This window comes from Gymnogyps californianus, chromosome 1 (genome assembly GCF_018139145.2).
Source record: "Gymnogyps californianus isolate 813 chromosome 1, ASM1813914v2, whole genome shotgun sequence".
Lineage (NCBI taxonomy): Eukaryota > Metazoa > Chordata > Aves > Accipitriformes > Cathartidae > Gymnogyps > Gymnogyps californianus.
Genome location: NC_059471.1, coordinates 160,307,602 through 160,327,113, shown reverse-complemented (window position 1 = coordinate 160,327,113; position 19,512 = coordinate 160,307,602). Strand labels below are relative to the sequence as shown.

At 45.4% G+C, this 19,512-nt stretch overlaps 1 protein-coding gene across 2 annotated transcripts in view; it reads left to right on the top strand.

Annotated features, from left to right (window-relative positions):
• Positions 1–19,512, top strand: part of RBFOX2 (RNA binding fox-1 homolog 2) — a 172,707-nt gene that overhangs the window by 100,668 nt on the left and 52,527 nt on the right. For both annotated transcript variants that reach the window (XM_050894258.1, XM_050894266.1), the window contains exon 3: positions 14,161–14,385. In XM_050894258.1, the coding sequence (XP_050750215.1) occupies positions 14,161–14,385 (225 nt within the window). The remainder of the gene's footprint in view (positions 1–14,160; positions 14,386–19,512) is intronic.

Sequence of the window (19,512 nt, the reverse complement as noted above, 5' to 3'; positions counted from 1 at the left end):
CTCGCTGCTGGCAAAGCAGCGGGATTGTTGTCACTCTCTGAACTACACTGCTGTGATTGCTATTTTATATTTTTAATATAAACAGCATCTTTTTGGTTGCACGGCTGATGGCCAGTCTTGAAGGAGGGATGCTGCTGCTCTTCCAGGAGCCTTTGGTCAGAAGGGACAGAGGGTGGTGGCAGGTGATTGATCCACCTGCTCAGTAGGCAGCTGCTTTTCCTTGAAATGCTATCTGGAGAGAGGTTTTGCTGTTTGACAGTTCAGTACTTCACTTTGGAGCCAATTCGTGCCATAGAGCAGGGGGATGAGAGAGAATTTCATTAATAGGAAACCAGCCATCCCAAGCAGGCTCTGCAGCACCCGGATGCTGCCTTGGTCTCTTCCCTTGACCATGAGGACCATGGATGAAATAGCAGGAGCTCTGGCTTGCGGTAGGAAGTTCACTCTTGATGTGCTGCAGGGCCCTTTCTGCGCATAGCAAAGACCTGGCTGTTCCCCTTCAAAGGTCTGAAAGCAGCTGAAATGAGTCTGCAGGGGAATTTAGCAGTTTAATCCAAGATTGTGCATCTGCAGACCTTGCTGAGTTGTTGCATACCCTTGCAAGTGCCCTGCTGTGTCCAAGCCGTGACAGGGCTGAACCATTTGGTGCCCAACTTGTACCTTAAGCTGGGCCAGAATCCAGGTACGAGGAGTGTCTTCTCTTTGCGCAGTCCGAGAGGCATCTTTGAGAACATGTGACACATTGAGATGGTGGTTTAGTTACCATCATCTTTTAAAACGTGGGCACCAGGAAAGGTAGAGATGCCTCTCTCTTTATATACTATTACTTACAGCCTTTACCTGGAAAGGAGATGCCCTGGTGCAGCTCAGTTAGCCAGGGCAGGATAGCTTGTGCCTGTCACTTAGGATAACCCTTTCCCTGCTGGCTGCTCTTTGTGATGGTGTCTTTCTGCCTTCCCTTCACCCAGAGTAGGCTTAACTGTTTTCTGAAGGCTTCTCCATATATTGTGTGACCAGCAAATATCTTACGTCTTTTGAATCTAGTGAGATATGCAGTGGAAGCTGGTGTGAAAGTCCATTTTTAAGCATGGCCATGGGTTTTATGGCCCTATAAATTTGATCCTGAACAAGTGTCTTATAAGTAATTTTGATTTCCTCCAAAATTTACTGCAAAATTTTAGTTACCCCCTGAAATTGTCTTTAAAAAAAGAAGTTTCTTTATAGGTGAGAGCATAGCTAAGGTCCTAGTTAAAAACCCAAGTTTTTAGCACTGTGAAAGTCAAAATAGCCCCCAGTACATGAACGGCATGCAGATGACAGCTGAGTAAATGAATGCATTTTCTGTTATGTCCTAAACCTGTTTTCTGGCTGATTTTATTTGTGCCAGTGATGGCCAAGTTGTGTACATCTGTTAGCATCCCACAGAGAGCCCAGCAGAGCTGCTAGCACCCAAGAAATGCCCAAGTAAACGCACTGCTGAAATTAAGGGAGGGAGTTGTAGAGGGAAGAGACAGGCTTTCACACTTTCTTGCTTGACCAGGCGCTGGTCGAGCTTTTTGGTTTGGTGGTCTTGGTTTTTTGCTCTTCCAAGGTGCAATATTAAAAGATTTAAGACCCTGTGGGTCTTAAAGCATATTATTTTCTCCCCAAGTGTGACCACTACACCCAAAAGCCAGAGGCCCATGAGAGGTGAAAGCAAAGCATGTGGTAGCTGTTCTGCACCTCTCTGGAAAGCAGAGCACCTTTTTACTTTTTCACGGTGTTTTTGCCTGTTTGGAAAGTAATATGAGCCTCATGAATATTTGAGGCTCTCAGGTGCCTGTTGAGGGCTGGAGGGAAGGAGGGCCAAGGGAGGGCAGGCAGTGCGGGAGCTGCAGGGGCAGAACAGGGAGCGGTCCCGGCCCTGCGTGGTTGTCTCATCTCTCTTATGCTAGTAGACTTCTCATCGGGATGAATGTGCTCTGAAATATTTATTGCCCTGTTTAAATATTCATTGCTGCAAAGGCAGCACAGCCTGATGGCAGCAGCAGAGCCTCAAGGGACAGGGGCTGCAGCAGTCCCTGGCATTTCCTTTCAGTAATATGATAAAAATATATTTAAAAAAAACCCCAAAACCAGGCATTCCCCCACTGCAAGATTGACAGGAGCAGTCAGGCGTACGTCTTGGTGTTTCCTCTTCATGCCAGAGACTTGGGTTTGCTCTCAGGCTCATATGCCAGGGTGCTGCTCTTGGTTGCCAGATGCTAATGCTTTTTTTCCAGGCCTGTATCCTGGAGCGAGCGGCTTTGTTTAGCCTGACACTGTGTGCATGAAAGGGGATGTACAGAAGGGGAGACCAACTGGCTGAAAGGGTTTTAAGTTTTGCGTAGCCTGTTCTCTTGTCTTTCTGTAGGTGTGAGCAGACAAACAGAGCGAGGAGGGATAAAAAAGGACCTTTAATGCTCTTGGCTGTGGAAGGTGGAGGTCTGCTGGGAATTACGGAGGGCTAAATTTCATGGGAACTCATGCAGTAACATATTAATGGAACTGCAGATGCTGACAGGCATGCCACTGCAGTGAGATGCTCTTATATCAATTCAGCTTTTAAGGTTTATTGATTTACTTTCAGTAAAATAGAGCAGTTTAAAAGTGGGACTACCAGTAATATGCAATAGTTTAATGTGAATATTTGATATATCACTGTTGTTAAACCCACATGTGTTTTATGTGACCAAGGCGTTGATGTGGTGGTGACAAGGGAGAGCGGCATGCTTCCAAAGATGGTGCTGAGCACAGGGGCTGCAGTAGCTGCATTAACAACAGCCAGCCCAGGAGGAGCCATCTGAAAGGTGGTCAAATGCACTGCTGACCTCAGGCTTCACCTTTGAGCCGTGTAGGTGGCCTCTGTAGGGGAGAAGTCTGTGCTGGTTCGTGGTTACAGCAGGAATTTGGTAAACATACGTTAGCTGGAAGGCCTCGGGGAAAGAGGTTTTAAAAGGATTTTATAACAAAGGGGAAATCTTTCCTGAGATACTTGACAAATTCACTGTGTATAAACCACCATTATGCTGGCTTACATGGGGACACTCTAAAAGTTAAGCATGAGCGAAGCAGGTAGTGGCAATAACATATGCTAAATGTCCATGTAACCTCTTGTTCTGGGATGAAGTGGCTTTCAGGTGCATTTTCAAGTTACGCTTAATGTAGCGTAACTATGGGCTGCTGTGAGAAGAATAGTCCCCCTCGTCTCTCTGCCCTGGCCATATGTTCAACCTCCTCATCGCTTTGGGCATCGTGCTTAGGCAGATATAAAGCGAGACAGTTCAGTTTATGACCAAACAGATGACTATTGTTTGGATTAATTTTCTGGCTATGGCTGTGGCATGACTAGATCTTACAACAGCCAGGGAGGGAAGCAGAGCCACTGCTTCTGAGGCCAGTTGGTAGTTTGTCATATTAGGTGGTACACGAAACTGCACCTATACTTCTCAATAGCTTGTTCCTCTCCATGAGGTGAAGTCATTTTACTTATAAATGTGTCTGCTGCTTAGTTTAATCTTTAATTTATGTGCGTTGACTTCCACCAGCTCTTCTTAGCTTTCCAGATTATCGTCCTATAGATCTGGACAAATGATCTATAGATTGTCTCTTCTGGCCATGTGTGCGTTGTAGGCCATTATGTCTCACTCAGGTACCTCTGTTTTGAATGACATAATGTTTTCAGCATGAAGGCATGGAGAGATGGAAAGGAGTGAGCCCTTCTCACCAGCTGACTTAATGACTGTCATTTAGAAATCAGTAAACAAAACAAAATGGTGTCTTTTACCAGAGCTGAATTTATCAGACTCAGCTTCTGGCTATTGGTTTTCTTGATGCCTTTGTTCATTAGATTAAATGTTATTAGTGCCTACTTTTTTTTTTCCTTACCATTAATATACTTTCACAAAATAATCAGTTGCCACTTAATTTTTTTTAAATTATAAGCAAAATAGATGGGGCTTTTCAGGTTTTTCAGTGTACAGCCATGTGGCTTTTTCCAGTCTTGTGGTCATTTTTGTGGCTCTTTCATGTTCCTTTCTGAGTTTTTTAATTCCCTTTTTACAATTCGTATGTGGAAGCACGTACCTTATTTTTCAACTGGCTGAGGCCATGTACCAAAGTAGCAATGCTTCCCGCATCTTACCTCTTGGTCATATATCCGAACAGCTGTAGTCATTCTTTGTACCAGGCTGCTGCACTGGTGAATTGCTTCTCCATGACCCTCTGCTCCTTTCCAGAACCTCTGCTTTCCAGGACACATAGTGGAGGCTTCCTTGAAAATGGAAGACTCCTCTTGGAACAAATGAGTAGCAGGAGATAGGAGAATGCATTGCTTGAATGGAAAGTAACTGTGGGAAGAAATCTGCGTTTTTAAACCGTCAAATTTCTGTTCTCGAGCATGTGCCAAGTCAGTCACAGATTTCCTCCGCCCCGCACCCTGAGAGCAGCTTGATGTAATATTGTTGCTGTGTTACTGAGTCCTGGCACTCGAGTCACAGATGAGTCCTGTTTGCCTCGGCTGAGGCTGTGCGCCTCTCATCCCCTATCTTCTGTACTGAATTCTGACCGTACCCATGATAGGCCAGTGGCAGTGAAAATGTGACAGGGCTGAGACGTTTAGCTGCTTGCATTAAAAAAAGAGCCCCAAGAGGAGTTCTGGTTTTGTGTTTAAGTATGCTGTATACGTCTCGTCCCCCACCTTTGCTCCATAGTCACGTCCGAACGTGTGGCTCCTCGCTATGGTTTCTGCCAGCTCTGCAGTTCTTTCCGAGGCATTCAGCGCTCTCCAATTGATTCCAGATGTGCTCTCCCCTTCCCAGCGCTTTCTCCCTTCCTCCTCCTCCTCCTGCACTGGCAGTGGAGGCAGGGCTGCTTTTCCCTGTGAGGTGCTGGAATCACTGCAGGCAGGCGGGAGGACTTCCTTGCTGGTCACTGAAATGGGGGGAATTGAAGGGGCCTGTGTAAGTGCTGTGTAAGTGAAGCTGCCTGATGGGGCTTTGAGGTTTGTCCATCCTCCAGGAGCCAAGACAGCTCAGAGTAGCACCTCTGCACAGCTCAGTACCGCCTTCAGCTCATTCCCCTCACAGCAGGGGAGAGGGGGACAGGGAAGCCTGATGCCAAAAATGATCTTCAAAATCCTTCCTGGAAGAGTACTGGATATATAGAGAGATCTGGAAGAGTCTATTACAGATAGCTGCGTCACAGAGTAAGGGCTTTGAAAAGTTCCTGTGACTAAAGTAGATAGAAATCTTTCTGTGGGGCTGAATGAGCTTCATGAGGATTTAAACATTCAGGAAAGCAGTTTGAATTCTTGAGGTTGCAGGAATAACTCTCCACACTCACTGAGATTTGGTGATGTACTTGCAGATACAGGGCAATGGTCCATTCGCAGAGCAAGGACATGGGATGAAAAATTGCTTATCAGTCCAGCTCAGGTACCTGATTGGGGTTGGAGAAGCAGATACGGGTTTTTAGAAGTACGTCACCTGGAGAGCTACCGTCTTCCTTGAAACAAAGCCATCTGAAGTGAGCAATCTGATTGCAGAATTAGCTGAGGTGACAGTAGCTGTGACACTACCCTGACAGCCTGGTCAAGAGTTACCACAGGACCAGGTGGGATTTTCTTCCCTGTTATACTTCCATGTTCTGCAGCCCTTTTACTGAGCAGCACCAGGAACCACTGGTTAGTGGTCAGGAGTGAGGCAGAAAACCAACACAGGCAGATCCTCTGTGCCATCTTAGAGTCATGGACATGAGTGCCCAGGTGCAACCATGGACCACTCCTGAAAGAACAGTTACACACTCCTTCCCCACCACTGGCCTCTGGTTCCTGCTGCCTCCCTGCGTGAGGATCCGCAATCATGCAACTGTGAGTGTGATTGGTTTGCTAATATGCTGAAAAGCTAATCGCAGTTAGCTTGGATTAAACATACGCGGCACATCTGCAGCACACTGTTTCTTAGCTATGATTCATTTGAATTCTGGTCCAAAAGAAGAAAGTTAACCCTCTTCGCCCAACAGTAAAGTAATCTCACTTGTGTGGGAGATGCTTCTGCCACTCCGGGTGCCCAGTGGATTAATGTAAGACTAAGTTTGTAATATTTTGAGACTTTATTTTCATACTGATTTGTTGAAAGCTAGTTGTCTTATGGAAATCTTTTTTCCCAAGAATGTTTGACTCTGAATGTGAAGTGGAAAATATTCACTTGGAATATTGCAGAGGTGGGGAGAACACAGCCAGGGTAGGTGCTAAAGGGCTGATCTGGAACAAAAAAATTGAGCCTGAGCCTTTCTCTTACTTGCTGGCTCTGCTGCTGAGGACGTATCCATCCTGGTGACTTTTTCCTTTGTTCCACAGCCCCACCCCCTTCTCCCCAATAATTCTTGGAGGTAGTTTCATTCCTAATATGGAATGGAAACAGATGTTGAGACCTCGATGTCGTCTCTTGAAGCACAATTCTCTCTTTCTAATCAACCCCAGAAAGCGTGAATTGATTGAAAGCGTTTGTTGGGACGCCTTCGTGCCAGTAACATTTAACTATTTTTTTTGGAACAGGGAATAATGTAGATTTCAGGAGCAGAAAATCAGTGCTTTTTTAAAATCTGAAAGGTATGTTTCAGGCTGGTAAGTAGATGTGGCTCTGGGCCTTATTAATGTTGTGTAACTCTAAAGCTTTGGCTATATCCAACAGGAAGCTTCTTTGCAGGTTGCCTAGGGGCTTCTTAATTAAGCGTGTACGCATTCAGCACCGACAGCCTGCGTTTGTGCATTGGGATAGAGCAAAAGTTGACCATTACTGGAAATAATGACAGCATGGGGATGAGTGAGTGCTTCCTGTGTGTACAAGTAAGAAAAGACTGTAATTTTCTTTCATCCTTTCCTACAACAGAGGGACTTAAACAACTTCTCCATAAAGTTTTTAAATGCATTTGAAAAAAAATAAGGCCAGCTGTTTTATTTTACAGAACAGTTTTTGGTGGCCTGGAATGATAGAGTGCATATTGGAAGATAACTTGTTCTTCCCTTGCTTTACATATCTAGGAGAAGGAAGGGCAAGATTAGATAATCTAGTGCAAGCTTGCACCAGGAAGTTGAAGGAAACATGCCTTTAAATGGTTAGCTAGGTGCAAGCTTGAGTGCAGGCATCTCTTTTTTTTTTTTTTTTTTTTCCTCCTTCCCCCTCCCCCCCCTTTTTTTTCCCCTGGTGGAAGATTAGCTTATTTAGGCTTAAGTTAACCAAATGCAAAAAGCGTTTCCTAAAATGATTATCTCCGATTTAAATTCAAAAAAAGAATGCATACACACAAAGTTTCCTCTGTTTTAACAAAACTAGCATAAAACTCCACCAAACTTTTGCACTCATAGGTAGAAGCAATGCTTTTGGGAGGATTCAGGAGGAATTGCTCTTGTGTCCGCAGTAGTAGAGTCAAAATCCAGCATTCTTTTCTCTTACCCCAATATGTCATAGATCAAATGAAGATCAAGCTCCAGACGTGCAGATGAAATACAAAACCTCTTATTACTGTGGTCCTCTTCAAGGTGCGTTTATGATCAACCCACATCAAGAAAAAGAGCGTTGATTTTATCAGTGTGGGTCGACAGACAGACATGCCAGTCTTGCTCTCTGGAGTAACAGAAATGCCTTTGTAGTATGTACTGTGGGTGTCAGGTTAGGGTCACATACCCCTCTGAATCCAGGAACAGGTTTGTACAAAGATGAAGAATACGGGATGGTTATATCCTTTGTATATATCCTTTTCACCTCCAAACTTCCTTTCCGTAGGCATTTTACCCATTCAGAAATGGTACCCATTCTTCCCATTCAGAAACTAATCCGTAATGAAATGGCCATGACGGAGAAAGTGTTATCACTGCGTTTTGGGGTAAAGAGCTTGTATGATGTTCGTGGGTACCTGCAGGATTCGCGTGGTCAAGTCACTGTTTTGGCATGAGTGGGGAGTTGGAAAGCCATCACTTCATCATCCTGTACATCACTTTGCCTTGTGTTTGAGTATCTTCACGACCCTAAAGAGCAAAAGCACAATTTTTAACATCAAGGCTTAGGTTCCACATGCTGTGAGAGCTACCAGTGTAGGTTGGGGTTTATCTCTGGTGTGATGCCCCAGCCCGTGGTTTTCTGGAAGAGAGAATGCTTGAGTTCCTTGTGGGTCTTGGAGCATCCCTCACGCTGCTTTGTATCCATTCCCATTTGCAAAGAAATTGCTTGCTGATATGTTTGTTATCAGCGGGCAAATTATGGGATTGCCTGGGTAGAGGGTTAATGTGTGGTGGAGACTGCTGCTCCCTGGCAGCCTGAGCTCATCCAAGTGCTGGTGCCCATGGCCCTTCCCTCCCCAGCTTCTCCACCCTCTCTCCTTTCTGGCTCCGGTTCTCCTCCAACTCCTTGCCAAGCCATTTCAGCACTCTTAACTGGGAACAAAACTAACCTGACAATAAAAAGCGAGTTGTTTTTTTTCCTGGGATATGTGCTGAAACGGCTCAGCGGAGGGCGGACGGAGCGCCGTGGCTGGCAGGAGGGAGAGGGCAGGAGTGCACAGCTGGAGGTGGGACAGCGGCAGCTCTGGCCAAGAGCCCCTCTGGAGCCGCGGCCGAGAGCACGAGCCCCACCGAGGCTCCTGCCAGAGGAGCCCTGGGAGGGGAAGCTTTGTTGGAAGGGGCTGGGAAGGGGAGCCTGCTACAGCAACCTTAATTTGTGTTCAGCTGTGAGAAGGGAGGAAAAAAAAAACCCCAGCCCATGTTCCTTATTATTATTCTCTTGCTCCTGGGCAGCAGCGTTGTATGGTAGGCCCCTTCTCTCTTGTCTGTGTACAGCCGAGGAGCAGTGCTTGGCCTCTTCTGCAGGAGGCTGTGACCTGGGTCAGAGGAGGGACGGCGCGGTCCCCGCATCCCCCTCACTCACAAGGATCCCTTTCATGCGGAGAGCTGAGGGCGGGCAGCGGCTCCAGGTTGAATGGTCGAACAGTCGCGCCAGGCTCTTCAGATCTGAGCGACAAACATTTTTGCTGTTTACGAAAAGGATTAGGTTAGCGCAGAGAGCAAACAGTCGTAGCCTGGAACACACTGGTCTTCACAAACAGGTTAATTGCCTCCGTTAGGTGCAACTCAGTTGCTTCAAGGTTTCATAAAATGAGTTCAGTGAAGGCATGCCTATTAGTGGAACAGAGTTTCTAATAGATATATAATCACATCTATCCCAATGATTTGGGGGTTACCAGAGTTGAAAGGCATCTTTAAGAGATTATTTGATGTTTACATGCTGTTGCATTTCTCTGCACCTTTCTGTGATGCTTATGACTTGCAGTAGGATTATGGACAGCACAGACCATTTACCTCATGGCAGTTTGCATGGAAATGTCTATACAGAAACTGTACCGGTTTAGCTTTTCCAGGATTATAATTTTTATTTGATTGGTTATGCTTTAATATCTATGTATCTTCTGGCGTACCAATACAGAAGCGATCTGGAGCTGCATTGCTGTAAGGCTCCTTTCATATCCCTATAATTACACCCATTTCTCTAATAAGCAAAACAAAACCAGCCCTTCACAAAATAGATTGATCTTTGACAGTTTTATGGAAGTAGGAGGCCTTTGTGTGCATTTCTGCTGTTCGCTCTTGGCACTCCAGTGCTGTGATCTTGGATCACCACCTGCTGTCTGCTGAAAGAATTCATCCTATGTCGCATTTGCTGAAGCATGTTGCTCCTCATTGAGACGTCGTCCCCAGCTCCTACCCTTCTGCAAGGTACCACTACGTGTGGTTACTTACCGTTCCTCTGCTTAGCTTTGAGCTACAAAGTTTGTTAATTAAGTTAAAGCTGCATAAACTCTTAGAAATTTGTCCCTATTAGGGATTTTTCACTGGTTTAGCAAATTTGTTTGTTGAACAAAACGTGGGATGGGTTTGTACTGAGCTGTGTAGGCAAAACCCTGACTTAAGGAAGGAAGTTGGCACCTGTGAGGACATGACTGGACCTTTGTAGGGCTGAGAATAGGGACCTGAAAGGGGAGCCCAGATATCCTCTATCCCTCTTGTGCCCTGAGGGCTTGGGTGCTGATCGATCAGATATCAACATTTTGCAAGAGGGGAGCTGCTTTGAATTCCTACCTGATGTGAATGAGTGATTTCTGTGGGAGCAGAGCAACAGAATTAATAGAAAACATAGGAATTGCTGGGGTTTTTTTAACTATAGGTTACCATGTGTTGTACTGAAGTTTCTTCCTTTTTTTAAGGAGCGTGTGTTAATTACACTGAGTTCCAGTTGCACTGAACAGCTTTTCCCAGTTTGGTGAGCATGGGATGGCAGCTAGCGTGGTCGGTGCATGGCAACACAAACACATGGAGGGAATCAGTTAACCTGGAACTGCTGAAATTATTCCTGCAGCCAAATGTCCCTCAAGCTCCCCTCCTGGAGATTGCCAGCAACCCTGCATTGTGGCTGAGAGAAGTGTCTGCTCCTGAACATTAGTTAAGATTTATTTCATGCCATCACACAACTTGAAGACAGCAATAGTTTTTGTGGGGAGCTGCAGCCGGCCTTTCCTAGTCCTGTGATGGCATCCTTGCATGTGTTTGGGGATGGTGACTATACTGGTGGACACATCCGTCTCGGTCTGTTGTTGCATTTGAGTCAATGTTTAAGAGAACGGGCAGGACTGGCAATGCAGTGAGGTATGTTGTCAAGATTGGATAGACAAAATACTTCCAGCTGAGTCTCTCCTTCACAGGTACCTTCACCAGGAAGTTTGGGGGTTTCTGAATGTTCTTTGTACCTCCTGAGAAGTGGGAAAAGCAGTGCCTCTGCAGGATTTTTCCCTGGTGGGTTAGAAATAGGGAAAGGAGTTCAGGTTCTATGTTTGAAGATAAATGGGATTTTTTTTTTTTCCTGTGTTAGTTCTTGAAAATATGAAGTGTTGTGTAAATGTTGAAATTTGGTAGAATAACAGAAGAAGTGGAATCTCCTCTGGATTTGGAGGATATCAGTATGCTGCAAAACCTGCAGAGATCTCATCAGGAGTCCTTTTCTGTAGACACTAGTGGAAACAGAAAAAAAGCAATTCGAAAGCATCAAAGGAAATTAAAATTACGAAAAAAAAAATTCAGACAGGAAACATGTACGTAATCATATCAAGAAAAAAATAATTTGAGATACAGATACTCCATGGGATGATGAAACCTGGACAAGCATAATGGTGATAGATCTACAGATAACCCGAGACATTAAATTAAGGATACATTTGTAACAAAAGATATGATTTTTGCATGTTAGTGTGATTGGGGGCAGGGGGGAGTGACAATGGTATTAAAAACATTTCATTCTGCACCAGAAATCCCTTATTTGAAAATCTTAGGAAGGTCAGAGAGAAGTAATAAATAAAGTTACCAGGATATTTTGGCTTGCAAGGTGTAATTAAGCTCAAAATAAATATGTCTTATCAAAATGCTACAAGCAACAGGAGAGAGAGAGAGAGCATTTTTCATCCTTCAAACATTTGTAGATAATTGAAGAAGGGAGAGAAAATATTTAAAAAGTTGAAATGCGTTTAAACTGGAAGGAACAGTATTAACTGAGGGGTGAAAACATTGAAAATAAGATTATATAAGGTTTATGGGCTGGCATTTTAAGTAATCTAAGAGTGAGATTAAACAAAATGCTGGAGTATGTCCTTTGGGGAGCAGCCCTGCACCGTTGAGAGGACAGCAGAATAGGTTTTGTTTGTGGCTAATTAGCATTCTCTTCCTCCTACTCGGGGTACTACTGGCTTGTAAATGTAGCTTGTTCTAAGAAAATTGGAAATAGTTTCTGCTACTGCATCTTTCCTGGGGTTACCCTACCAATTTTTGAAATTTAAAAAGAAAGAAAACATTTTCATATTTAGCTCCTATTCTAAACACAAGAAAGGGGCAGACAACGTGGGCTGTATGGCAGCACACAGACAATTGGATATAATGAAATATTGTAAGCAAAAGAGCTTGAAAAGGAGGCAGTATGTGGACGGAGTGGAGCTGTTGTGAGAGGGGATAAATAGTCCGAGTAGGTGAGCGATGGGGTTGCTGATACCTGGTTTGCAGTGCGATAGCCATAGTTCAGCCTCTCCTCCCTCCCGTTTGTAAAACTCGCCCTGCAGATTGATGATGGTTTAGGTCGTATCAGAAGCTCCTTGCTTTGAAATGGAGAATGGCAAAGGAGTGAGCAGAAGTGGAGGGCTGGTGGAGCTGCCCTCCTTTTAGGGGGGAAAAAAAAAAACCTTGTCCTGCTTTCGGAAAATGTGCTCAGTGTGTGAAAAACCTCTGCAGAGCTGCTAACAAGCGACGCAGGGCTGCACCTGCTCGGGGGAGTGCGTGCAAGGAACCGAGCACTGGCCGTGGCTGGCATGCTTGCCTGAATTTTTCCTTCTCAGATAAGGCTGCGGAGTTTTGTGTTTCTGCAGGCAGCAAGGCTTTGCAGCTTTGCATCGGCTGGACTTTAGTTAATGAAACCGACGGTCGTTCAGCGCGGGCCAAGGCTGCAGCTCAGCTCCGCTAAGTGGTATTGAATGCCCTTCCCTCTCCTTCTCCCCAGCTGCGGGAGCACGTGGCCACGTGGCCCCCAGGGGAGGCAGACCAGATAGACTAATGTCAGAGCAAATTTGGGATTCAGCCAGTCTGGAGGTGCACTGCATTTATCATTGTTTCTTCGCCCGGAAGGGAAAGCTGCAGGTAGGCTGATAAAGGGACTGAAAGGTTTGTCCAGCTTCACTGTGGAGGTCCGTCAACCCCTGCATGCTCTCTGCTGAAAGGCTGCTTGGTAATTCCCACTCTGCCTTTCCTATCCGCAGGATAAGGTCTGCTTCTCTTTTACTCCATTGATTTAAGCATGCTGGTGTCAGAATAGGCTTGAGCACCTCCGGGCTTTGTGGAGGAGGACCCAGGGCTGGAACAGCAGCCAAAACTTAAAATCAGGATTAGTCTGTTGACACGCACATAAATCAAACAGCCCTCCTATCATAAATCTTTTCCGTGTGTTTTTTTTTCTGCTGTGGTGGTGGAAGCAGTAGGAGCGGTGCAGCAGCCGGGGCTTCCCAGGGTTGGGTTTCAATGTCAAGGCTGTTCTCCTTCGCCCCGGGTGGCTGAATGCAGCTCCCTACTCCCCCCTCGGTGAGATCCCTGCAGTGGCTGCAGGGCTGCATGCTTTTGTGTTTGCTTTGGGTGGTTTTCAGGCATGGTAGGGTAGGGTTTTTTTACTGTCTTTTGGGGATATCTTTTGCATGGTCAGCTGTCTGTTTCTGAGTCATCTGGTTGGTGTCAACTACATCTAAGGCAGTGCTAAAAGCTGCTAAAAAGTCCACTGTCCTAGCATAGAGGTCTCTGGGATACCCTAAGCTGAGGGAGGAGTGGGTAACTAATGCCTTCTGTGATGGTAGTGATGCTCAGGACTGGGGAGAGAGTGAGTGTGCTCCAGGCTTGTGTTCTCAACTCAGGTCCCACAGTTCTTCGGTGTCTTCTGCACAGTCAGCACAAAGTGAATGGGATATTCCAGCGACTGGTACCTGAGCACCTGTGCTCTGTACTCAGTGCTGCCAGAGTAGAGGGGGCTGCTGCACAGTTCAGTTTTAAAGCGAGTACTACTTTTTTCTCACTGTAACACAACAGAGAAGAGTGTGCTCTGAACCACATGATATGCTTGCTTGTGAGCAGAGCCATGAGGGTCAGGCTGGAGGAGATGGACCCAGATAAGGTACTTCTAGGCATATTAAAGAACCCTGTTCTTCTGTTTGTGTTTCCTTCTCCATTCCAATGTTTCAGTGCCTCTTCCCCCTTCCAGAATAATGCCTTACTGTGCGTAAAGCCTTGTGTGAGATTACAGGGGTATGCAGTTTGCAAGCCCCATAATTTGTTCTTCATATGCCACCTGGTAGCGAGAAAGTTGCCCAAAAAAGATTAAGAAAACAGTGTCACGGTTCAGAGGAGCAAGGCATGCTCTTTTTGATAGAGAAGAAAATAGAAGACTGTGCAATATTATGGTGGCGGCGGTGGGATATTCACATTAACGTGTGTGTCTGTGTATATCATTTCTCAGGCTGATGTTTTGATCCATCTTCTGTAGCATAAAGCTGTTTTCTCCTTTTCCCTTTCTTCAGGGTAACCAGGAGCCAGCAGCAACTCCTGATGCAATGGTGCAGCCATTCACCACAATCCCATTTCCGCCACCCCCACAGAACGGGATTCCCACAGAGTATGGGGTGCCACACACTCAGGACTATGCAGGCCAGACCAGCGAGCACAATCTGACGCTCTACGGAAGCACGCAGCCGCATGGAGAGCAGAGCACGAATACAGCCAGCACGCAGAACGGATCTCTTGCAGTAAGTGCAGAAGGGTGCAGAGCCAGGAGAGCAGCACAGTGCTTTGGGAAAAAGCAGCCGTTGATTAGGTTGCTGCCTGTTTCTTAAGCATGCAGCAAATCAGTGTTAGACTTGAAAAGGAGAGAATTATAAATAAAACATAGCTTCTGACCTTCCATTACTAGGTTCCTGTCTTTCCCTTTGTGCATGTTCCCCTTGTAAATAGGTGTCGGCAAAAAGCAGTAGTACCTGGTATCATAGTGTTTTTACCATGGTGGCATCGTCCGAAGACAGTCCTTTACAGAAGTGTTAATTACCTTGTGTTAATTGGCAAACGGTTCAAATGAATGTGATGGAGGCAAATTCTGGAAGGTTGACGGTACAAAGGATTAGGGTGAGCACATGCATTGCAGGTGTAATCCCAATGTGGTTTTGTTTTCAGGAAGCTAGCAGAGTAGAAAAATACTTTTCTTTGACTTTCTGAAGACGGCAGGGAGCTTCAGGGGACAAAGATAGGAGAGGACCTGTCAGCTACTGGGCATCCATTTGCCAAACAAAGATTTTCACCTTGTATTTTTTTGCTTTCTTCTTCCCATGGCCTGGAACTGGCACTGGGCAACATGCTGGCAGATTATCCCAGGAGAAGCTTTATCCACCCCTTAAGCCACTTGTTAAGACTTAACTTCCTAATAAAGAGCCTTATGGTGAGAGCCTTCGGTGCTCAGGGGCGGATTTAATCTGTTAATGCTTTCAGTTTTACTTGTAGTTGGGTGTTTGGTTCGTAGAGATTATTTTTCCCGCAGTAAGTACTGAGTGAATTCAGTGCCAACGATTGGAAGAACTGATAGTGCCAGCTCGAGTGTGCATGGTTCCCGTTGTGCACCTCTGCTCCTTTTGCAGTGGGCAGTGGCTGCACGGTTGACACCGCTGGTTATGACTTCGATAAGATATCTTTGAGTTCATCCTGGGAATGCCACAACTTCAGCATCTTAAAGAAGAAAAAGAGTACAAACCCTGTAACGCACATTGACAGTGCGTAAAAGGAACTTCAGGTGCCTTACTTAGCAAACAGAAATGTAGATGAAAAGAGATCAGGCTGGAAATAAAACTTAGAGCTGGTGCAGTGTGCAGAAATGCAAGTCATCATTTTAGTACCAGATTGTTCGATGTTGTTCCAGCCCGTAAGATCTGGGCTGCCTGTCTCCAGCAAACTGCTATCTCGAGCACTGCCAGTTGGATGGGAAAGCTGGAAACGGGGAATAATAAAACAGGGCAGTGGCATTCCCCATGTATTTTTGCTGTTCCCATCCTTGCCCGGAGTTTAAGAGCGTTTCTTTTTAATGGAAATGATGCGAGCCTTGACCTTGGATGTAAACTCTTGCCAACCCTCCTGCTCCTCTTCCATATTAGGAGCCATCTCCGTGGCGCTGCAGGGCCGAGCTCTGTGTTTCATCAACTAATGCCGGCTCCAAGGAGCCCACAGCGCGCAGGGAGGCTGGCTAGCCTGCGAGGAAGGACTGGGAGCCCATCTGTGCGGGAGGGAGCGTTGCTGGGAGACTGCTGGGAGGCAACGTTGTTGCCAGGAGGCTGTGGAGGGAGCCTGACTGGCAGGGGTTATCTGAGGAACAGGCTGAATAACACCTAACGCTTGTACTGGCTGTTGGAAACAGGTGGGCATGTCTAGTCTGACCATTTGACATGGTTAAAGATGTGTGAGCCGAGTGTGCAGAGTCAGGCTCGCAGACCGTAGCTAGCCGGGAAAGGGTAAGGGCGCAGCCGAGCACATTGCTGCTGCTGCTATGGCTGGGACTGATCAAACCCAGAGGATCCCAGATGGTGGCACAGGAAGAAATCCAGGGGGAGGAGGAAAGTGCCTCAGCTAAGGGCCTTTCACATGCCAGACTTTCACATGCACGGGGTCCTGGATCTTCTGAGTCCCTTTATCTTTCTGTCTAGCACTTCCTCTGTATGAAGTTATTTTGATTCTGTGGACTGCCTTGGGATGTAATTGCTTGTAACTTTTCTCCTCCTCAGTATGCTGAATAATGATGTAGAAACTAGGGGATGGAAGAAGGCTCAGTAGTTACTCAAGCTAAAGCATGCTATTAAAATTACAGCAGAATGGGTTGGTTATTTCACCTTGAACATCTACAGCTAACGTCAAGCATCTTGTCCATCACGTACGCTGGTTATTACTTGTTTGACATACATGTTCACTCCATGTGGACTAGACTGCTATCCTTTAAAGCATCTTTTCCTTTCACCATTTTGTTGTCTTGCTCAAACAACAGTGCTAACTTTAATAGAGCAAAAAGTCGTCGCGGGTGATGTATGATCCTTCCCTCCCATTATTCCGACTGACAAGCGCAGCTGCTGTCATGTGTGTGAAGGCGATACCCCAGACCGAACAGCCGGTGGATATTTTAGCTGCCAACTTGAAGCCTGTGCTCCCATGGGATGATTCAGAAATTCCTTCAGCCAGACGGACAGAGTGTCTCCTTGCTTTTAAGAACAAGGCCTGTGCTTGGTCCAGTTGGCAGGACAGAGTGAGATAGCAAAAGGGGTGCTCAGATGGCGGGGTTTTCCTGCTTTTCAGGTTGGTAGCCTTTAGGATAATTGCAAAAGTAATAGAGAATATGGGGTGGCTTAAAGGTCATTCATGGAAAGGCGAGTTTCATCTGGTTGGTAAGATGTTATGCAGCAATGTAATGGGGTCTATAACGGGGTCCCTAACACGCTGGGTGGGAGCACCTTTTCATAGAAACTTGGAAGATTCTGGCAGGCAAGTCAGATTGAATGATTTGAGATTGGCGGTGGTGTCTGAGTTTAATAAACAGACAGTGGTCTGGAAGCCTGGGGTCAAACATCACCGGTGAACTTAAGTAAAATAAACTTTGAGAGTCAAAGTCCATGCCTTCCTACGCAGTCTGAAAGCCCGGAGCAAAGGGGAATGACTGGTTGGTGTCATCAGCTAAGGATGAGCTTGGTTCTGGAGGTCTGAGTGTAGTGGAAAGCATTCAAAGCTCTCAGAGCAGGGGCATGGAAAACAAATTGGCACAATAGGTGGTGTAATACAAACAGCTTAATATTTTGGAATCTTTTTTTATTTTAGGATCAAGCCTCATCTGTGGGGTTTTGTTTCTTGCCTGGCATGTGGGTCTCCCGGTCTTCATCTCCAAGCATCTGTCCTTTCTCTTGATACTGTCCCAAAGCACAGCTGAAAGACCTGGAATAAAAATAGACTGAGGTACCGGACCATATTTGGCCTACTCGGTCTGCCTGTTGCAGCCTGTCTCTTAAATTGTTGACACTCTGCATTTCACTTCTTATGGTGCTGGGTTGCCTGATTTCTTCCTCCTTCCCCCTTGGTTTACATTAGTGTGCTTATCCCTAATGGAGACACCCAGCACAGATAGCTGCAAGTGGAGATGCTAATTAGGCTGCAGTACCTCTGGCAGCTGAGCTGATCTAAAGATTCACTGCTGTCAGAAAGGAGCGATCTGGCTCCAAGCGCAAACTCCCACTCCTGTTTACTGGCTTTGACATTCCTTACGTGAGCCACTTTAATTCACTGACCTGGCAGAAAGCTGTCCAATTCTTTTGCTGGGTTAATGAATTAGAGCAGCTCTTGGAGGGATCCAGCAAATGCTGTTGTTGCAAGGTAAGCGTATGGAGTGCAGGGCCAGAAGCCGAGAGCAATTGTCAACTCTCTGCATCTCCTGGTACTCTACCCGTGGAGGGAAGATTAATCATCTGCTGAACTAAAAAAGCTTGCTTGATAGTAAATGCAATGCACTTAATACTGTGAGCTGATTATTCAACTCGTTTCTCTTGTTAATGTCAGAGGGAAGAATTTGTGTGTCTGTATAAATTATGGAATGCAGCTGGAGGTATAGAAGTAGAGGAATAAGTTTATGTAAATTACTTTGCATGAAAATGGCAGGTGTTGTCGCCTTGGTGTTACGTTGTTATGAACCAATATAAAGCATTATTTAATTACAGAGCATCGTATCTCTCGGCTTCTTGATGTGCCATACTGAAACATATTTAACTCATCTGCTATACCATAAAGGGATATTGACTTCCTGATTTCTTAAAGGAGACACATCTGTGATGGGGGACCCCTATATATCGTGTTCAGAAGCAAGACAGGGAAGCTGCTCAGTCATCTGGCTGTGCCCCATACATCTAGCAAGGGTTTGGAAAGAAGGGAGCCAAGAGCACCAAGGGTTCCTCAACTGACTTTTGCAACACATGGATGATGTTATAATGATGACTTTCCCTTGGGAATTTCTTGCCTAGTCTGAGATTGCAGAATTTTCCTCTGTAATTATTTTTCATCACCTTAGTAATTAAAGCAATTGCTCATGTGAGGTATTTCAGGTGAAGAATATGTTTAATGAATATCCTCACTTATCTTTTGATACTGCTGAGCAGGTAGACACGAGGAAGAACTAGCTTCAAATAAGTAGCTAGCTGCTGATTGTTTGGCCACCTCAGCTTGGAAATTGCTGTCTTGAGGTAGCAAACTCTGACATTTAACACCAGGAATTTGCTTTGAGTATGAGGCAGATTATTTTATTATTTTGAGTATGAGGCAGATTATTGTCAGCACTTGTAGACTTGTGTCTAGTGAGGCAGATTTAAAAATTATTTCAAAAGAGAAATAGGAAATAAATCAGCAAATATCATTACGTTAGAGTATACAGCTGCAGTACTTCTGCATATCTCAGGTTATAGCAGATCTAGAAGTAGTACAGGGAAGGATAATAGTGATGATGAAAGGAATGTAGCAGGTTCTTTTAGAAGAAATGAAATCTTCACTTACGAAAAGAGCTGACAGGAATGAAGGCATATGACAAGTACATAGAATATTGAACGGTATGGGAAATAAAATAGGGAACTTTCCCATTTTCACTTACTAGGATGTACGCAGGAAATAATTGGGTGCCACGTATGAAAAAAACAGGGTTTTGTTTCTTGTTTTTTCCATATAATGAAGAATTTAGCATTGGAACTCTTGTCCATAGGATGCTTTCGAAGTTGAGACATCAACTGGCTCAGTTTGCTGGAGGCTGTGCTGGAGAAAAATCACTGAACATTTGCCCTGTTCTTACATTCTTCCACAGATGCCACAGATTTGGCCAC